The sequence below is a fragment of the Otolemur garnettii genome, unplaced genomic scaffold (genome assembly GCF_000181295.1).
Source record: "Otolemur garnettii isolate 467f Iridium unplaced genomic scaffold, OtoGar3 scaffold00060, whole genome shotgun sequence".
In the NCBI taxonomy this organism is placed as follows: Eukaryota; Metazoa; Chordata; class Mammalia; order Primates; family Galagidae; genus Otolemur; species Otolemur garnettii.
Genome location: NW_003852455.1, coordinates 3,824,187 through 3,842,786, shown reverse-complemented (window position 1 = coordinate 3,842,786; position 18,600 = coordinate 3,824,187). Strand labels below are relative to the sequence as shown.

At 37.9% G+C, this 18,600-nt stretch overlaps 1 protein-coding gene across 1 annotated transcript in view; it reads right to left on the bottom strand.

Moving 5' to 3' along the window:
* ATP13A5 (ATPase 13A5) overlaps nt 1-18,600 on the bottom strand; it is a 117,889-nt gene that overhangs the window by 20,192 nt on the left and 79,097 nt on the right. The window contains exons 23-24 of the mRNA XM_003792695.3: nt 11,180-11,289; nt 7,720-7,816 (exon numbers count right to left, since the gene is read on the bottom strand). Coding sequence (XP_003792743.1) covers nt 7,720-7,816; nt 11,180-11,289 — 207 coding nt within the window. The remainder of the gene's footprint in view (nt 1-7,719; nt 7,817-11,179; nt 11,290-18,600) is intronic.

The window sequence follows — 18,600 nt, the reverse complement described above, 5'->3', positions numbered from 1 at the left end:
TGAGTTCCTTGATATGAAATATTGTATCAGTGTTATCTGATACAGAATTTCAAGTATTGAAGTCAAGGCCTCCATTGATTCCACAGGTGTTACTTTCCATCTTTACTAATAGATCAAGTTTACAACATGGTTCTCTTAGAGTCCATTCACTTTCACAAATGGAACAAACCTCCCCTATTCTAAGTACTCTAAGTGTGCTCATTAGGACTATGTTTCCTAACTTCATGGAGACTTTGGAAGTTTAGTTCTGCTTTTGTCAGTTTGAAAGACTGCAGTTGGGATTCAGCAAGGCAGGGGAAAGAAAACCTGAACCATCTCTGGCTGGGGAAACACATCCAGGGACCTCATGTCAGGGGCACAGTGAAGCAGTGATAGATTACAGGAACCACTGAGGACATATGGCACTGAGGAAGACCATCACAGAAGGTGAGTGTTTGGGAATGGGTGGGGAGTGGTTAGCCAGCCCACACACTGAAGGAAGACTGGAGACAAGAAAGGACTGTGCTGTAGTTTTTTGTTTTTGTTTTTGTTTTTTTGATTTTGGGCTAATCTGCTCACTGGAGTGGGCTTGGAGGGCTTAAATGAGTGGGTGGAATCCAACAGTGTCCAGTTGCCAGGATTGAATACCAGGTGAGGTGGATCTCCCATAGGTGAGGCTGCTAACTGGGCACTGCCATTGTGGAAAGGCTGTGTGGAAGAAACAGTTTGCAGGGTCCTAGCACACAGCCAGTTCTGGTGTGCCTGCTGAACTTGGGCATTCATCCTTGAGGTAAGCTGAGCTGTCCCAGGAATTGTCAGGGGGCACTGTGGACGTGCCTCTTGAGGAATCTGGAAAGAGCTTTAGGACTCCAATCCTGTGGGGACTATATGCTGGTGAAGTAACCAGACCATGATTGAGGGCAACTAAGTCAGGAAGACAAGCCCCGCTCTCCTTCTCACCAACAAGAGAGTGGCATCTGGCCCTAATTTTTCACAGCAAAACAATGTATGTTCTTTGTCTCCTAACACCATAGTGCTAGCCATATATATATCTTCTGGGGTTCTTTTTTTTAATTGGATTGGCGTATTTTTATTTTTTTCATTTTTACTTTCTTCAATAGTAAAGGCTCCTCCATTTTTTTAAAAAGGTTTTTCAGACCCTTTTATTCTCTTTTACTTTTTTATTTCTCTCCTTTTTTCTCCCTTTTGATAGAGATTATTCTACTTTTCTCATCTTTCCACATAAATTTCTCATACAGCAGCTAAGATATCTATATTTTTCCTTTATGTTATATAATTGTAGCTTTAATTTTCATTTTCTATTTATATATATTTTTTCTTTTCTCTGAGAACTGGGGGTTCAAGGCATTGGTCTGCCTGGAGGGTCATGGCCCTGGTCTGGCTCAGAGGTCACAAACTCAAGATTTAGAGTGTCCTTATAGCTTTGGCCTTTAGAAAGACAGTATTGTAAGGTCACCACTGCAACATACTGCTGAATATTTAAATTTTTTTTCTCTTTCCTTGTTTGGCAAAGGCAGGGTCTTGTTTAGCCCAGGCAGGTAAGAAGCTACTAACTTTGAGAGACCTTCCCAACTGAGTCCCCAAAGTCCTAGAGCTGTGGGTGTGGCTATAGCACCCTGCCAAACAATACCATTTCTCCTATTGCTTTCTTTCACTTTGACCCTCCTCCTTCTTCTTTTTTTTTTCTCTTCATTCTCCTTTCTTACTCTTTACACTTCTCTTCCTTTTGGTCTTATACCAAGAGGCCACTTCAACACCTAAGCTCTGAAACAATGTAATTTGAAGCAAAGGAAGAAGTGAGAAGGAAAAAATAGGGGAAGGAAGTAAACAAAAAGAAAAGCATATGAGAAGGAATTAACAAAAAAATTCTGGCAACATGAAAAATCTAAATAGAGTAACCCTCAAAAGAACTGTGAGGTAGCTAAGGCACAGGATTTCACCTATAAAGAATTAATGGAAATGACAGGAAGGTAATTTAAAAACTAGATGGCAAAGGCAATAAAGGGAATTAATGAGAAAGTAGAAAAACAGAACCAAAAAGTGAATGAAAAATATGAAGAATACAGAAAGGATATGGTGAAGCTTAAGGAATTGAAGGAGTCAATTGGGGAATTAAAAAATGCAGCTGAAAGCATCAACAACAGATTAGACTACAGAGAAGAAAGAATTGTAAAGGTAGAGGATAAGGCTCTTGAGCTAAACTAGATAGTTAATTAGGCAGAAAAGAAGAAAGAGAACAGAACGTTTACTCAGAAAATTACAGGACTTCAAGAGTGTTCAAACATATAACTTATCAGTATCCCTGAAGGGGAAAAAGAACATCCCAAAGGAATGAAAGTGCTATTGAAGAATATCATAAATGAAAATTTCCCATTTCACCTAAGATTCTAAAACACTCTTCTCAGAGGGATATCAAACCCCAGGTCATCGCAACACAAACAGAGCATCTTCAAGACATGTTGTAATGAATCTATCCAAAGTTAAGACAAAAGAGATAAAAAAGAAAATTCTGCAAGCAGCCAGGAGTAAGCACCAACTGACCTACAGTGGTAGATCCCTTTGATAAGCAGTCTTATCAAATGAAACTTGTCAAGTGAGAAGAGAATGGCATCTACCTTTAATCTTCTTAAACAAAACAATTTTCAGCCCAGAATTCTGTATTGTGATAAACTAAGCTTCAAAATAGGTGGAGAAATCAAATATTTTACTGATATGAAAACATTGAGGAAATTCACCACAAGAAGACTGACTCTACAGGAAATACTTAGACCTTTTCTCCACACTGACCATCACAATGGACCGCCACCAAAGTAAACATACAGAAACTAAAGGACAAAACCTAGCTTTCACAATAACCCAAAGGATAAAATGAAGCAATGGACTTTCATAAAATAAGATGAATAGAACTCCACCACACTTACCAATTCTCTCAATAAATGTTAATGGCTTTAATTCCCCCACCAAAGAGTCACAGGCTGGCTGATTGGATAAAAAAAAAAATAAGCCATCCATATGCTAAGCCTTATCCTGTCTCCAGGAAATACATCTAACCTTGAGGAAAAATCTAGACTCAGGGTAAAGGAATGAAAAACAGCATTTCAGGCAAATGGAAACCAGAAGAAATGAGAATCACAATCTTATTTTCTGATACAAGTGGATTTAAAGCAACTAATGTTAATAAGACAAAGATGGTCACTTTATATTGGTCAATGGAACAATAAAACAAGAGGACATTTCAATTCTAAATGTTTATGCCCCTCACTTAATTCCAACAGAAATTTTCATCCCTACACAAAGACATGGTAATTAAACAACCTTATGATGAATGATAGTTGAGTCAATGAAGAAATAAAAACGGAAATTGTTAACTAGCAGAACAAAAGAAATAACCAAAATTAAATAGGAGATTAATGAAACTGAAAAACAAAAGAATCGTTCAAAAAATTAATGAAGTGAAAAGTTGGTTCTTCAAAAATATAAATAAAATTGATAAACTTTTAGCCATGTGAACTAAAAAAGGAAAAGTAAATCTGTAACAACCCCAAACAGAAATGAAAAAGAGAAATAACAGATATCACAGAGATGATCTCTAACTATTGCAAGAAATGCTAGGCCCACAAATTTGACAATGTGGAGGAAATGAACCAACACCTGGAATCACACCATCTCCCTAGACTTAACCAGGAAGAAATAGATTTCTTGAACAGACCAATATCAAGCACTGAGATTTAAGAAAAAATAAAAAAATCTTCCAACAACAACAACAACAACAACAACAAAAGCCCTGGACCAGACAATTTCACATCAGAATTCTATCAAACCTTTAAAGAAGAGGTTGTTGTCTTCTAAAACATTGAGAAGGAAGGAATCTTCCCCATATAGTCTATAAAGCAAACATCAGCCTGTTACCCAAACCAGGAAAAGATCCAACTAAAAATGAAAACTATAAATCAATTTCACTAATAAATATAGATGCAAAAGTATTCAATAAAATCTTAGCCAACAGATTATAGCCACACATTTAAAAAAATTATACATCATGATCAAGTAGGATTCAACTCAGGGATACAAGGCTGGTTTAACATACACAAATCCATAAATGTAATTCACCATAAAAATAGAAGGAAAAACAAAGACCATAAGATCCTCTCGATAGATGCAAAAAAAAAAAGCATTTGATAAAATTCAGCTTGCTTTTCTAACAAAAACACTTAAGAACAAAAGCATAGCAGCACATTTCTTAAACTGATTGAAGCTATCTGCAACAAACTCACAGCTAATATTATACTGAATAGAGTAAAACTGAAAGCTTTTTCATTTAGAACTGGAACCAGCTAAGGAAGTCCTCTATTGCCACTACTATTCAACATAGTGCTGGAAGTTCTAGCCAATGTGATCAGGCAAGAGAAGAAAATAAAGGGGCATCCAAATGGGAGCAGAGGAAGTGAAACCCTTAGTCTTCACTGGTGATAGATCTTAGAAGACACCAGAGATTCAACATAAGACTCTTGGAAGTGATCAAGAAATATAGTAACATCTCAGGATATAAAATCAATGTGCACAAATCAATAGCCTTTGGATATGCCAACAAAAAGCCTAGTTGAGAATCTAATCAAAGATACAATTCCCTCCACAGTAGCTTCAAAGAAAATGAAATACCTAGGACTATATCTTACAAAAGAGGTGAAGAACCTCTACAAAGAGAAGTATGGAACTTAAAAAAAGAAATAGTAGAAGACATTAACAAATGGAAGAACATCCCATGCTCCTAGCTTGGAAGACACAACATTGTTAAAATGTCTATACTTCCCAAAGCAATCTACAGATTCAACACAATCCTCAGTTAAATATCATCATCATACTTTAAAGAACTGGAAAAAAATAGTTCTATATTTCATATGGAAACAGAAAAAAAAACCTGTATAGCCAAGGCAATTCTTAATAATAAAAATAAACCAGAAGCATCACTTTACCAGACTTTAGGCTATATTACAAGTTCACAGTGATGAAAATAGCATGGTATTTGCACAAAAATAGAGACATTGACATTTGGAACCAGATAGAAAACAAAAAGATGAAACACGACTCTACTTGCTATCTGATCTTTGATAAACCAAAGAAAAGCATACACTGGAGATAGGAATCCCTCCCTATTCAATAAACGGTGCTGGTAGAACTGGATAACAACATGTAAAAGACTGAAACTGGACTGCACATTTCACCACTCACAAAAATTGATTCAAGATGAGTAAAAGATTTAAATCTAAGGCATGAAACAATAAAAATCCTAGAAGAAAGTGTGAGAAAAACTTTTGAAGATGTCAGCCTGGGGAAAGATTTTATAAATAAGACTTTCACTGCAATTGCAACAACAACAAAAATAAACAAATGAGACTTAATTAAAATGAAAAGCTTCTGCACAGCTAAGAACACAACAATCAAAGCAAATTCAAAATGGGAAAAGATATTTACATGTTACAAATATGACAAAGGTTTGATAACTAGGATCTATAAAGAACTCAAATTAATCAACAAAAAAAGCAAACATCTCATCAACAAATTAATCAACAATAAAAGCCAATAGCCCATCTATCACTGGGTAAGAGATATGAACAGAACCTTCCCTGAGGAAGACAGATTAATGGCTAACAACCAAATGAAAAAATGCTCATCATCCCTAATCATCAGAGAGATGCAAATCAAAACTACCCTGTGATATCACCTAAACCCAGTAAGACTAACCCACATCATCCTCAAGTTGCCAGTGCTGGGTATGGATGTGGAGAGAAGGGAACACTTTTATACTATTGATAGGTCTGCAAACTAATACAGCCTCTTTGGAAAGAAGTATGGAGAATCCTCAAATAACTCAAATTAGACTTCCCATGTGACCCTCCCCCTCCTAGGTATCTACCGAGAAGATAAAAAATCATTTTATCCTAAGGACACTTGCACCAGATTGTTTATTACAGCTCAAGTTACAATTGCCGAGATGTGGAAACAACCTAAAATCCCTTTAACTCAGGAGTGGATTAACAAACTGTCATATACCATGGAATGCTGGTAAGACTTTTAAAAAGATGGTGACTTTACATTTTTTGTATTAACTTAGATGGAGTTGAAACACATTCTTCTTAGTAAAGTATCACAAGAATGGAAAAATAAATTTTCAATGTACTCATTACTAGTGTGAAGCTAGTAGATGATCTAATTCACATCCACAGAAGAGAAAAACTCATTTCAATTTAAGTTGGGGGGAGGAGGATTAAGGGAGGGGAGGAGAGGACAAGGCGGGCTTAGGGTAGTCCCACCTAATGGGCACAATGTAGGGGTGTAATAGTGCACCTTTTGGCTGAAGAACACAACTACAGGAGGGACTCTACCTATCAAAATTAAATATTGTGACCTAATTATTTGTACCCTCACATTAACATGAAATAAGAAAAAAAAAAAAGCTGTAATTGGTTTCTCAGTGACTCGCCTGACCTCCAATTTTTTTCTCTGTATTCTTTACCTTTTTTCCAATATCTTTCTCTGTATTTTCACCTGAATTGGTAAAATTATATACAGAAGAACCTCCATAGTTGACCACCTCCCTACACCAACCACCTCCTTAGGTTGACCTAATTTCCATAGACCGTACATGCACCACATGTATTTATCAATACAGGAGGCCTAATTCCTTAGGTTGACCACCTCTGAATGTCAACCATTTTGTTACAGTTTCTCAGGTGGTCAACTTACAAAGGTTCTACTGTATATGCAGAATGGGATTGCTTAGGGGAGAAATTTCCAACAGCAGCTTTAGTTTTAATTCTAGGAACAGCTTTCACAGAACTATGGAGGACTCTGAATATCAACTATCCCAACCTCCTAGAAGCAGATTTTGGCCAAGGACCTAATTTGTATTTTGGAGGAAAGCAGAACTTGACTCCAGGTTTTCTGATTCTCATTCCAATTCTTATTTCTTCCCATCTGGCACCCTTGAGCCCTCTGTGTGGTCCTTGCAAGCAATAGCCTATCAGATGCTGTCTTGTTACCTTTCAAAATTTCCAGAAAAGAAATAGAATAATTCCCTTCCTGAAGTGTTCCTTGGGTCTTTTAAATAACTTTACTGTAGAGCAAGCAGTGATTAGACTAATGAAGATAATTTTCAACCTGTACATAGTTCTTTCATATAGCTAATTAACTTTTAAATGGTTAGTATTATCATTTAATTTTAAGGGTCTTTATATTTTTCAGTTTTAAAGAATTGCTGATTCTTTACTAATGATGTGTAACTGTTCCATTATGGAAGGGTTTCAGCATTCTAGTCCTTCAAAACCAAATTTAACAACATTTCTTCCTTTTCATCTCTTCTTAGTCTTTTGCCAAAAATATTCCACAGTTTGTGGGAGACTGATCCATTTCTTGCTGAATTATATTTAGGCTGCTCTAAAGCTATCTTCCTACTCCAAATGAAGAAACAGGGGCTTGGAGAGGTCAAGAGTCTCAGGTTATCCATAGAAAACAACACCCTAGAGAACTGATCCACATCTATTTATTTATTGCTCCATACTTCATGCACAATTATACTAGATTCTTGAGTTTGCAGACATCTATTTTGAGAAATGTCATTTATTTATAAAACATTAAATTCTGTGTAGGAGCCACACCCTGAAAAATAAACCAGGGATGTAAATGTAATTAGAACGGGGACAAAATGATTTTGGTTCATACCCAATATAGCAGTGATGTACCAATAAATTGGATTATGCCGTACATGGTCAAGTATTTAAATATCCCAAAGGATGAAACCAGAGCAGCTCGGCCTTCTCTGTTTAAAAAGAAATAAAAATAACTGGTTATGTATAATACATATCTCCCAGTCTCTTTTATATTTCAAAAGGAGTTAGAATTTTAAAAGTCTGTTGACATAGACTCACTTAATCATTAATCCATCCTCTCAATTATTTGTTTAACCCCTCTTTCATTCACTCTCTCATTCAGTCATCACCTCACTCATTGATTCACTGACTCACTTTTATTTCTGCTTATGAAGTCCCAGCATTGTGCTAAGGAGTCATGCAGGACACAAAATGAATCAAGCATTGTCCTTCCTTTCAACAAGTGTTCAGTGAAGGGAGAAGATTGCCATGTGTACTAATAAACAAAATACGGCATTGTGATAAGGTGGAAAATGTCAAGCATGGGGACTTAGGTATGTAACACATCATATTTTAACAACACAAGCTTCCTGGGAATTGAGTTGTGTGTGCTTGAGAGGCCCTTACAGGAAAAAAATTCAAATGATGGGCATTCTCACATTTTAGGAAGTGTGGATGTGGTGCTAATATTTGAGATAAAGTGGGGGGGGGTGGCTTTGATATTCCAGGAAGAACCCAGAGTAATATCCTGAGCTGGTATAGAGATCAAGAGATTAAGACTATAGTAAAAATTGTAGCTTAACAGGTAGATATTCTCCATTTTAGTTGTTAATTCTTTAGCCGAGGTTTTTTGGGTGGTGGATTACAAGCACAGGCTAAAAGGAGACAATGTGAAGCAGTAGCACTCAATGGGAAGAACAGACCCACCTCCTGCAGCCTCTTCTCATCAGGGCTGAAGCAAGTCCACTTGGGAAGTGACCCCAGTGGCATGAATATCTGCTCTGCTCAAATACGCTATCAACAGATCAGGGACATCAAAAGGAAAACCTAAAAGCCAAACTACTAACTACTTTGTCTCAGGCAAGATGAGAGTTAGGTGGGAGGTGGGCCAGGATGCTTTGGGCAGATGTTTTCTATCAAGCTGTGAGGTGCTGTCATTTGTTTTCAACACAGAGGAAGAACAGAGGACAAGCAGGGAAGGGGTAAGCATGTGAAAGCTGGATCATTTTCCCACGTCTGATATAAATATTGCAATTTCATCCTCTTTTTTTGCAGTTGTATATAATTCCAGGCACCCAGATTCAAAGGAAAGTATATATTAAAAAAACACTCAAAGTAAAGAATAAAGGGTATTTGCATGAACCTCCAAAATTACTGCTATTCCTAATGATTATGAATTTTAAGTAGCTCACGCATTTATTTATACATTCCATAAATATCCATTCAATGCTCTAGTGTACCCAGCTTAGTGCTAGGTACCATGCTTGATGCAGAAATGAGTAAGACATAGTCCTTGCCCTAAAGGACTTGAACTAAAGCAACAAGTAAATCATGTTTCAAAAGATGAAAATGAAAACCAGTGGATATGGACCTATGCCTCTGAAACTGCACCTCTAAGCCTCTCTGGAGTGCTTTTTCAGGAATAAGTATGCATCAAGGATAGCAAGGGTAAAATGAGCCTAACAGAGCTGAACCATATCTAATTTTTATGAACCTATGAAATATAAAAGCAAAGAGTTTCTACCCTGAAGTCTTACTAAGCCATCTGCCACTAGAGAAATTTGACATCATGACTTGTATTCTAAAACAGTATACTACTTTCACAGATGTGTTGGGACACATATATGAGGAAAAGCATCTGAAGTTCAAATACCACTGCATTTTAAGTAGATCAAGTAGGGACTTGGTACAACTATCCAGGATTTCAAGCTCCCTGCAAAGCCTCCAAACCCATCTCTCTAACTGTATAGCCACAACACCCATCTGAGAAGTCTTTCAGCCCAACTGACCTAACTGGCCCCTGTATTCTTCACCTACAACCCACCTTCTAAACGTGGCTTTCCCATTTCCTCTACCTGGAATTTCCTCCTGCCTCCTTTCTATTTACATTAATCTATCCTTTCTTCAAGTTGCAACTCCTCTGCTGAAACCTTCCCTTCTGGCTGGAGTTTTCATACTTTTCCAGAACATTTACTGTATTGTTTGGATGTTAATTTATTTAAAGCACATTTACTGAGCACCTCTCATGTATCAGGCATATGATTCTCTGTGATTTGAGAAATACATATGTCCTTTATGGATTGTAAGTCCTCCAGGGCAAGGTTCTGTCTATTCTTTATTCACCACATTTCCAAGGACAACATTTATAAAGAGCTCTATGGGTTGTATTGATGAAAGGGATGAAATAGAGGGAAGATCCAGAGCACTGTCATTGTGTAGACACCATGATGTGATCCAAGGTTAAGGCAACAGAGAGAATAAGCAAAGGGCTTGACTCTGCCAAGGCAAATCAGTAAACTTTATGTCTGTTTGGTTATGAGCGAAGAAGAGGAAAGATTAAAGAACCTCAGTGACTGACTCTAAGGACCAAATTGTCCTCAGAAGTAGGGAACATGGGAATTGGGAAGAGAGCTGCCTTAGAGACAGGGGTAGTAATGATGTTTGAGGTTGTGGAAGGAAGTAGGTACAGGTGTCCAGTATTTTGGGAACTGTGTAAAGCCATCTTGCTGCTATGCATCCAACCACCGATGTGGAGCTTCAGGCCTGAAACCTTCATGTTGGTGATTCCTGGAAGTAACCTGTTCATTCTGATGAACTTCATAGTTGTCTTTTTTGTATAAACCTCCAAATTTGGTGAAGCCTTACAGACCACTGGCTATGAAGATGCTCAGAAGTTGCCCCAAAGTGCAACAAAAACAAGAGGGGGATGAGATTTATGAATAAAACAAAATCAAATATTTTATTCTTAGCTACATTTAAAATACACATAACTAGAGACATGAGAGTGGAATGGAGGTGAGAGAGGCATCTCGTGAAAATAAACAGCTCTTAATTCTTTTCCCTTTCTTGACCGCTGCCAATCAATTGTAGTATCTGTTATGTATGTATGTATGTAGTACACATTTTGGACATTCACTCATTTTCAATTTGGAAGCATCTAAGAGTACTTGGGAAGCTAGCTAAAGGAGTCTTCCCTTTCTGCTTCCTCACTCATCCCAAACTCGAGAGAGAAATGTTCCAGGAGGCATCCAACACACAAATGAAGGAGAGGAGGTGTAGAGAATGCAATCCATTTTAAATATCAAGTCAAGCTTTCAACTCTCCACAAGACATACTTAAATATCATATCATATAGGGCTCAGGAAGTCACTTCTTTGCAGCATTTATCAGTACTCCCAAGCAGCACTAATGGCCCCCTGGTGGCACCTCTGCTGTGGTGCCATTACTCTAAGTCAGAGTTGAATTGCATCTGTCTCCAGAACCAGATAATGACCTCAGTGGCCATGAGGGTGGGAGAGGGAGCGGTGGCTTACCTGATGAGGTGAGGCACACACTGGATATTGGCTGTTTTTGAGGTAAAAGGGGATGCCACAGATGCTTCCTGCTCTGACAAAGAGATGCCCGCATGAGCCATTTTCAAAGCCTGGAATGATATATCCATGTTACACTCATGACTCCTCAGGTGGGCTTTAACTCTGCATAAGCCAAGTAGCCATTGTTCATATTCTAGAGCAGTGTTTTTTCTACCTTTTTTATCTTGTGGCACTTATAGTGTTGGAACCAATAGTTAAACTTCAGCAACACATTTAAATTACGTTGATCCAAAAAAAAGTAAAAAAAAAAAAAAAAGGAATATACTTGTTGTGTTTTGAACTTCTTTTGAAAATAATTTAATTAATGATCTTTATAAACTTTTGTTACATGTTGGTTGAAAATAACTGTTATAGAGAGATAACACTGTACCCTCCAGTCCTGGGTCTCTGTTTATGCTGTGTCCACCTGGAATACCTTCCCTCCCTTGATTGCAAAGTAATCAACTAAAGAGGCACCAACTAACAGTGATCCAGTGGTAGCATAGTGGGGTGTGCATGTGGTATGTGTGTGTGTGCACAGGGTCTTGTGTGTGTACTGCCTGTCAGAAGGATGTAGATGTGGTAGGCAAATAGAATTTGATTGACAGTGATTTGGGGATTCACTTCTTATACTGAGCAGGCCATCTTCACAAACTATAGGGAATGAGGTCTAATCCCCACATTTCCCTAGTTGGCCTGATCCAGCCATTCAACTAACTGCTGGGATGCAGAATGGAACACACAACATCTTCCCTGGAGATATCACAGACTCATTCCAGAATATGTGCTGCCTCACAGAAATAAGGGCTAATTCATTTCTCACCAAAACTAAAAATGATTTGAGAGTGCACAGAGGACTCTGGTCAAGGCAGGCCAGCATGCCTCTAATCCTTCAAGAATGGCACAGATATAAAAGGAGATGTTGTGTATCAGTAGTCACATAGAACTGACTATAAAGTACCTGGAACTATGACCAAAATGTATTAGACTCTTGTTCAATAAACTGTAGGGCATTTCTTTCTTTGTCTTTTCTTGTTTAATATCTTGTATCTCTAGTATGTAATTTATGATCATCTACTTTATGTTAGGATTAGTTTTATGCATGATTCTTTTCCTCATCAGACAATAAATTCTTTAGGAAGCAGAGACAATGTCATTTTTAGCATTTAATTTCTTTGTTTTGTTCAAAATCCCACATAATTAACACAAGTGGATTATCATTCTAGATTTGAAAGAACAGGCTAACAAGTAGCTTTTTATCACGAAGCATAAGGCAGAAAAGTTCTTAACAAATCTCTAATTATAGGTATAGTTTTTCACAGAAATTTGGGAAAAAATTGAGGAAAGTAAAGTAAAACAAATACCAAGATCTTAAATATCTATTAAATTTTGGAAATATAAAACAATCTTCTTTGATTACTGTCCCATAAATTAGCTATTGAAATATTTCCTTATGTAAATAATCCTCAAGGTAGATGACTATGTTTCCACTGTGTCTTTAAAACTCAGAATATTACTCATACACTACCTTTCTATTGGGTGTGAGAAATAATTTTCTGAGAATTGTTTTATTCAGTTTTTGCTATGGTGTAAAATAATCAAATAGTTTGGTCTAGGATTTTACTGAGTGTAAGAGTTCTGGGGTATAGCCAAGTTTTAAAAGCTAACCAGAGAAAGCAAGCCTGGCAGGAACAAATACAATTTACACATAATTCAAAACTTTAATCATCAGTTTCAAAAAATTTTTATTCACTAAGACTTTACCAGCTGTGTGACCTCAGGCAAACAAACAAACAAAAAATTTACTTCTCTAAGACTTAATTTCCTTATTGATAACATGGAAGATCTAAACCATTCTTTTTTTTTTTTAAATTTAGAGACAGACGGGGTGGGCACCCTAATCATTGAGTCACAGGCACTGCCCATAAACCAGCTATTCCTTTTGGATCTGAAATATGGAAGCCTGAGGAGCTTTCTCTTGTCTCTGTTATCCTACAAATTGCCAACAAAACAAAACAAACAAACAAACAAAAAAACTGAACTGACTTATCTCACTTCTAACCCATCCAAGGTAGATTAAATAGCAAAATTAGGGGAGAGAGGCAAGATGGCCAACTGAAGCCAGTTTTTGGCAGAGACTCCAGAGGGAGAATAATGGCCAGAAATAACCCAATAAAGCAGAAGATCGGGAGCTGGGCTGAGAGAGAGGATTGATAGGATTGCATCACCCCTGCCGCAACCAGATGGGACTCCAAAGAAACAAATTTCAGGTATATAACCCATCCCAAAGAGGATGGGAATCCTTCCCCTCCTCCCCCAAGAGAGCATTTTGAGGCAAGTAGAGACCAGAGGACCTTTTGTTTCACCAAAGGGGGGAGAATGACTGAGGGCTTAGACTCTCTCCATGGAGAGATACCCCTGCAAGCCCAGGCAGTCTCTTGCCTGAGCCAAAAGTTGATCTAACAGTCTCCCTACCTTCCTGAACTCCAAATCCATTCCTACTGCCTCTCCTGGCAATCTGGAAGACTACCCCCTGGAAAATCCGGAGCTTTTGGCAGATTTTTGCTAGGGCAGGGCACCTCATGAGCTGTGAGGCAGTTGTGAGGCAGTTGCACTGAAACTATAACTTTTAATAGAGGCAGGAAGTTACAAGGGGAGAGAGACTTGTCCTGTGTTGGAAAAAATAGCTTGGGACTGTGCTACTGACCACTAGAAACCATGGCCCACTGGCTCCTTGGCTCAGCAGATCATGGTGGGCAGCTTAGCTCCCTACCTGGCTCCTGTGGCCCATGGCCTGTGGCCTCCTAGCTCCTGTGACTGCAGCCTGCAACCTGCAGCCAGTGACTCCCACCTGCCTCCTGTGACCCATGTGGCCCACAGCCAGCAACTCCAACCTCTGACTCCCCAACTGGCTCCTGTGACCTGCAGCCCATGCCCAGTGACTTCTGCCCAGCTCCTGAAACTGCTGAGGCCCTGGAGAACCTCCACCTTCCCTCCCAGCTCCTGCTGCCCGAGACTGGGGGTCAGCAGCTCCACCCTCTGGTTCCTCACTGGGTTCCTGTGACCCTTGCGACCAGTGTTAATGACCTCTATCTCCCCATAGAATTCTTGTGACCTACACACAGCAATACCCCAGACTGGTGGCACCACCCCTGACACTAGCAGCACCACCCCTGACAATGGTGGTGGCTCCACAGTCCTTTCCACTGGAGTCAAATTGAGCAGCCAGTCGATCCCCACTGCCTAGGTGCTGAAGACCTTTTGAACTCTCTCATCTGATCAGTGTTTGTGTTGACTGGGACAATTGGTTTGGAACTCTTGACCCAGGATGATTACCTGGGGACCCACCAAGGTTATACCCTGGTGGTGCTATTGGGGGAGTGTGGGATTCTCCTCTTCCAGTTGTCACCTGTTGGGGTGGGCAGTGTGTCTTAGTTGCTTATATATCTCCACAGCTGAGATTTCAGCCCAAAGCCATTGATTCACTATGATTGGAAAGAGACTAGCTGAATACCAGTCAGTGCCCTCTAGCCCCACTACACCTAGCAGGTCCCCAAAGTTTCAGGCTGTAGTTGTAAATGGGACATTTGTAAAGCTCTAAGGGAAAAGTTGCAATCACCAGTCCCAGTTCTTTGGTAAAGGGCTGGTTAATTACAAATCCAGGAGCCCTCAATTCAATTTTACCTTGCCAGCTACTCTAGCCAAATGGTGAAAAATAATCATGGGACAGAATCAGTGGAAAAACTCTGGCAACACGAATAATCAGAGTAGATCCCACAAGGAATGACAAAGGAGACACAACAGATGATCTCATTCATAAACAAATGGCTGAGATGTCAGAAATCAAATTCAGAATTTGGATTGAAAATAAGATTAACAGAATGGAGGTAAAGATGGAATTAAAAATTCAAAGAGAAATTCAAAAATTGTCTCAAGAATTCAATGCATTCAAAGACAAAAATCACCAAAGATTTTGACACATTGAGGCATGAACGTACAGCCCTCAAAGATCTGAGAAATACACTAGAATCTCTCAGTGACAGAATGGACCAGGCAGAAGAAAGGATCTCTGACATTGAAGACAAAGCTTTTGAAGGCTCCCAAATGCTCAAAGAGGAAGAGAAGTGGAAAGCAACAATGGATCATTCCCTGATAAAATTGTGAGACCACTTCAAAAAAGCATACATTTGCCTCACAGGAATCCCTGAAAGGAGAGAGGATGGTCCAAAAGGCACAGATACTCTACTCCAAGAGATAATTGAGGAGAACTTCCCAAGCATGGCAAGAGATACTAAAATTCAGATAGCAGACAGTTTCTGAACCCCAGCACAACTCACCCCAAATAAAGCATCTTCTAGAAACATTGTAATTAACTTTTCCAAAGTTAATATGAAGGAGAAAATCCTGCAAGCATCCAGACATAAGAAAATCATAACCTATAAGGGAAAGAATATTAGAATGACTGCAGATCTCTCTGCTGAAACTTTTCAAGCCAGAAGAGGACGGTCATGAATTTTCAGCCCAGGATCTTGTACTCAGCTAAACTGAGCTTCATTTATGATGGAGAAGTGAAATTTAATGACAAACACACGTTGAAGAAATTTACCATAACCAAACCACCTTTTCAGGATATCCTTAGACCCATTCTCCGTAATGACCAGCACAATGCTCTACCACCATAGTAAACTCACTCTGAACTTCTTGACCAAAACCCAATTTCCACGGTGGTGAAAAGATTCAAAATGTCCACTGGACTTTTGAAAAACTTGACACCCAAAATACTACCAGGTCTATCAATACTCTTGATTAATGTGAACAGCTTAAACTATCCTCATAAGAGGCACAGGTTGGCTGACTTGATACAAAAACTCAGCCAGATATCTGCTGCATACAAGAATCTCATCTTACCTTAAAGGATGAATATAGACTTAGGGTGAAGGGATGGGCATCAGTAATCCAAGGAAATGGAAATCAGAAAAAAGCAGGGGTGGCAATTTTATTTGCAGATACACTAGCCTTTAAAACAACAAAAGTAAGGAAAGACAAATATGGTCATTTCATATTTCTTAAGGGAAACACTCAACATGATGAAATGTCAATTATTAACATTTATGTGCCCAACCAGAATGCTCCTCAATTTACAAGGGAGACCCTAACAGACATGAACAATTTAATATCTTCCAACTCTATGATAGTTGGAGATTTTAACACCCCTTTTGCAGTGTTGGATAGATCCTCCAGTAAGAAACTAAGCAAATAAGTTTTGTACTTAAACTTCACCATACAACAATTGAATTTAACAGACATCTACAGAACATTTCATCCTAACAAAATTGAATACACATTCTTTTCATCAGCCCATGGAACATTGTCCAAATTGATCACATCTTATTTCACAAATCTAACCTCAACAAATTTAAAGGCATAGAAATTATTCCTTGTATTTTCTCAGATCATCATGCAATAGAAGTTGAACTCACCAATAACAGGCATCTGCATACTTATACAAAGACATGGAAACTAAATAACTTTATGCTGATTGATAGTTAGGTCATACATGACATCAAGAAGGAAATTGCCAATTTTTTGGAACAAAACAATAATGAAGACACGAATTATCAGAACCTGCAGGACACTGCAAAGTCCATCCTAAAAGGGAAATTTATAGCATTGCAAGCCTTCCTCTAGAGAATGGAAAGAGAAGAAGTCAATAACTTAATGGGACATCTTAAACAACTGGAAAAGGAAGAATATTCCAACCACAAACCTAGCAGAAGAAAAGAAATAACTAAAATTAGATAAGAATTAAATGAAATCAAAAACAAAAGAATTATTCAAAAGATCAATGAATCAAAAAGTTGGGTTTTTTTGAAAATTCAACAAAATTGATAAACCTTTGGCCAACCTAACCAAAAATAGAAAATTAAAGTCCATAATATCATCAATCAGAAATGACAAAGGTAAAATAACAACAGACACCTCAGAAATTCAAAAACTCCTTAATGAATAGTACAAAAAAATTTATTCTCAGAAATAGGAAAATCTGAAAGAAATTGACCAATACCTGGAAGCACACCAACTTCCTAGACTTAATCAGAAAGAATTGGAAATGCTGAACAGACTTATATCAAGTACTGAAATATAATCAACTATACAAAATCTCCCAAGAAAGAAAACACTGGGAACAGATGGCTTCACATCAGAATTCTACCAAACCTTTAAGGAGGAACTAGTACCTATAGTAACCTTTTCCAAAACATTGAAAAAGATGGAATACTTCCCAACACATTCTATGAAGCAAATATCACTCTGATCCCCAAATCAGGAAAAGAAAACTATAAACAAGAAAAGAAAACTATAAACCAATATCTTTAATGAACATAGATGCAAAAATATTCAATAAGGTCCTAGCAAACAGAATCCAGCAACACACCAAATGAATTATATACCATGACCAAGTGGGTTATATCCCAGGGTCTCAAGGTTGGTTCAATATACATAAATCTATAAATATAATACACTACATGAACAAACTAAAAAACAAAGACCATATGATTCTCTCAGTTGATGCAGAAGAAGCTTTTGATAACATGCAGCATCCTTTATGACCAGAACACTTAAAAAAATAAGAATAGAGGGATATTTCTTAAATTGATAAAGGCCATCTATAGCAAATCCACACCCAATATTGTATTGAATGGAGTTAAATTTAAATCATTTTCACTCAGATCAGGAACCAGGCAAGGTTGCCCATTGTCTCCACTGCTTTTTAACATTGTAATGGAAGTCTTAGCCATTGCAATAGGCAAGAGAAGAGGATCAAGGGTGTACAAATAGGATCAGAGGACACCAAACTTTCACTCTTTGCAGATGATATGATTGTATACCTGGAAAATCTCAGAGACTCAACCTCAAAACTCTTAGAAGTGATCAAGGAATACAGTAGCATCTCAGGGTAAAGAATCAATACTCACAAATCAGTAGCTTTTATATATACCAATAATAGTCAAGTTAAAAAAAAAAAAGTCAAGGACTCCATTCCCCTTACAGTTGTGCCAAAGAAGATGAAATATTTGGGAATTTACCTAACAAAGGATGTAAAAGTTCTCTATAAAGAGAATTATGAAACTCTGAGAAAAGAAATAGCTGAAGATGTTAACAAATAGAAAAATGTACCATGCTCATGGCTAGGAAGAATCAATATTGTTAAAATGTCCATATTACCCAAAGCAATTTACAAATTTAATGCAATTCCTATTAAAGCACCACTGTCATACTTTAAAGATCTCAAAAAAATAGTACTTTATTTTACATAGAACCAGAAAAAAAACTCAAATAGCCAAGACATTACTCAGAAATAAAAACAAATCAGGAGGAATCAC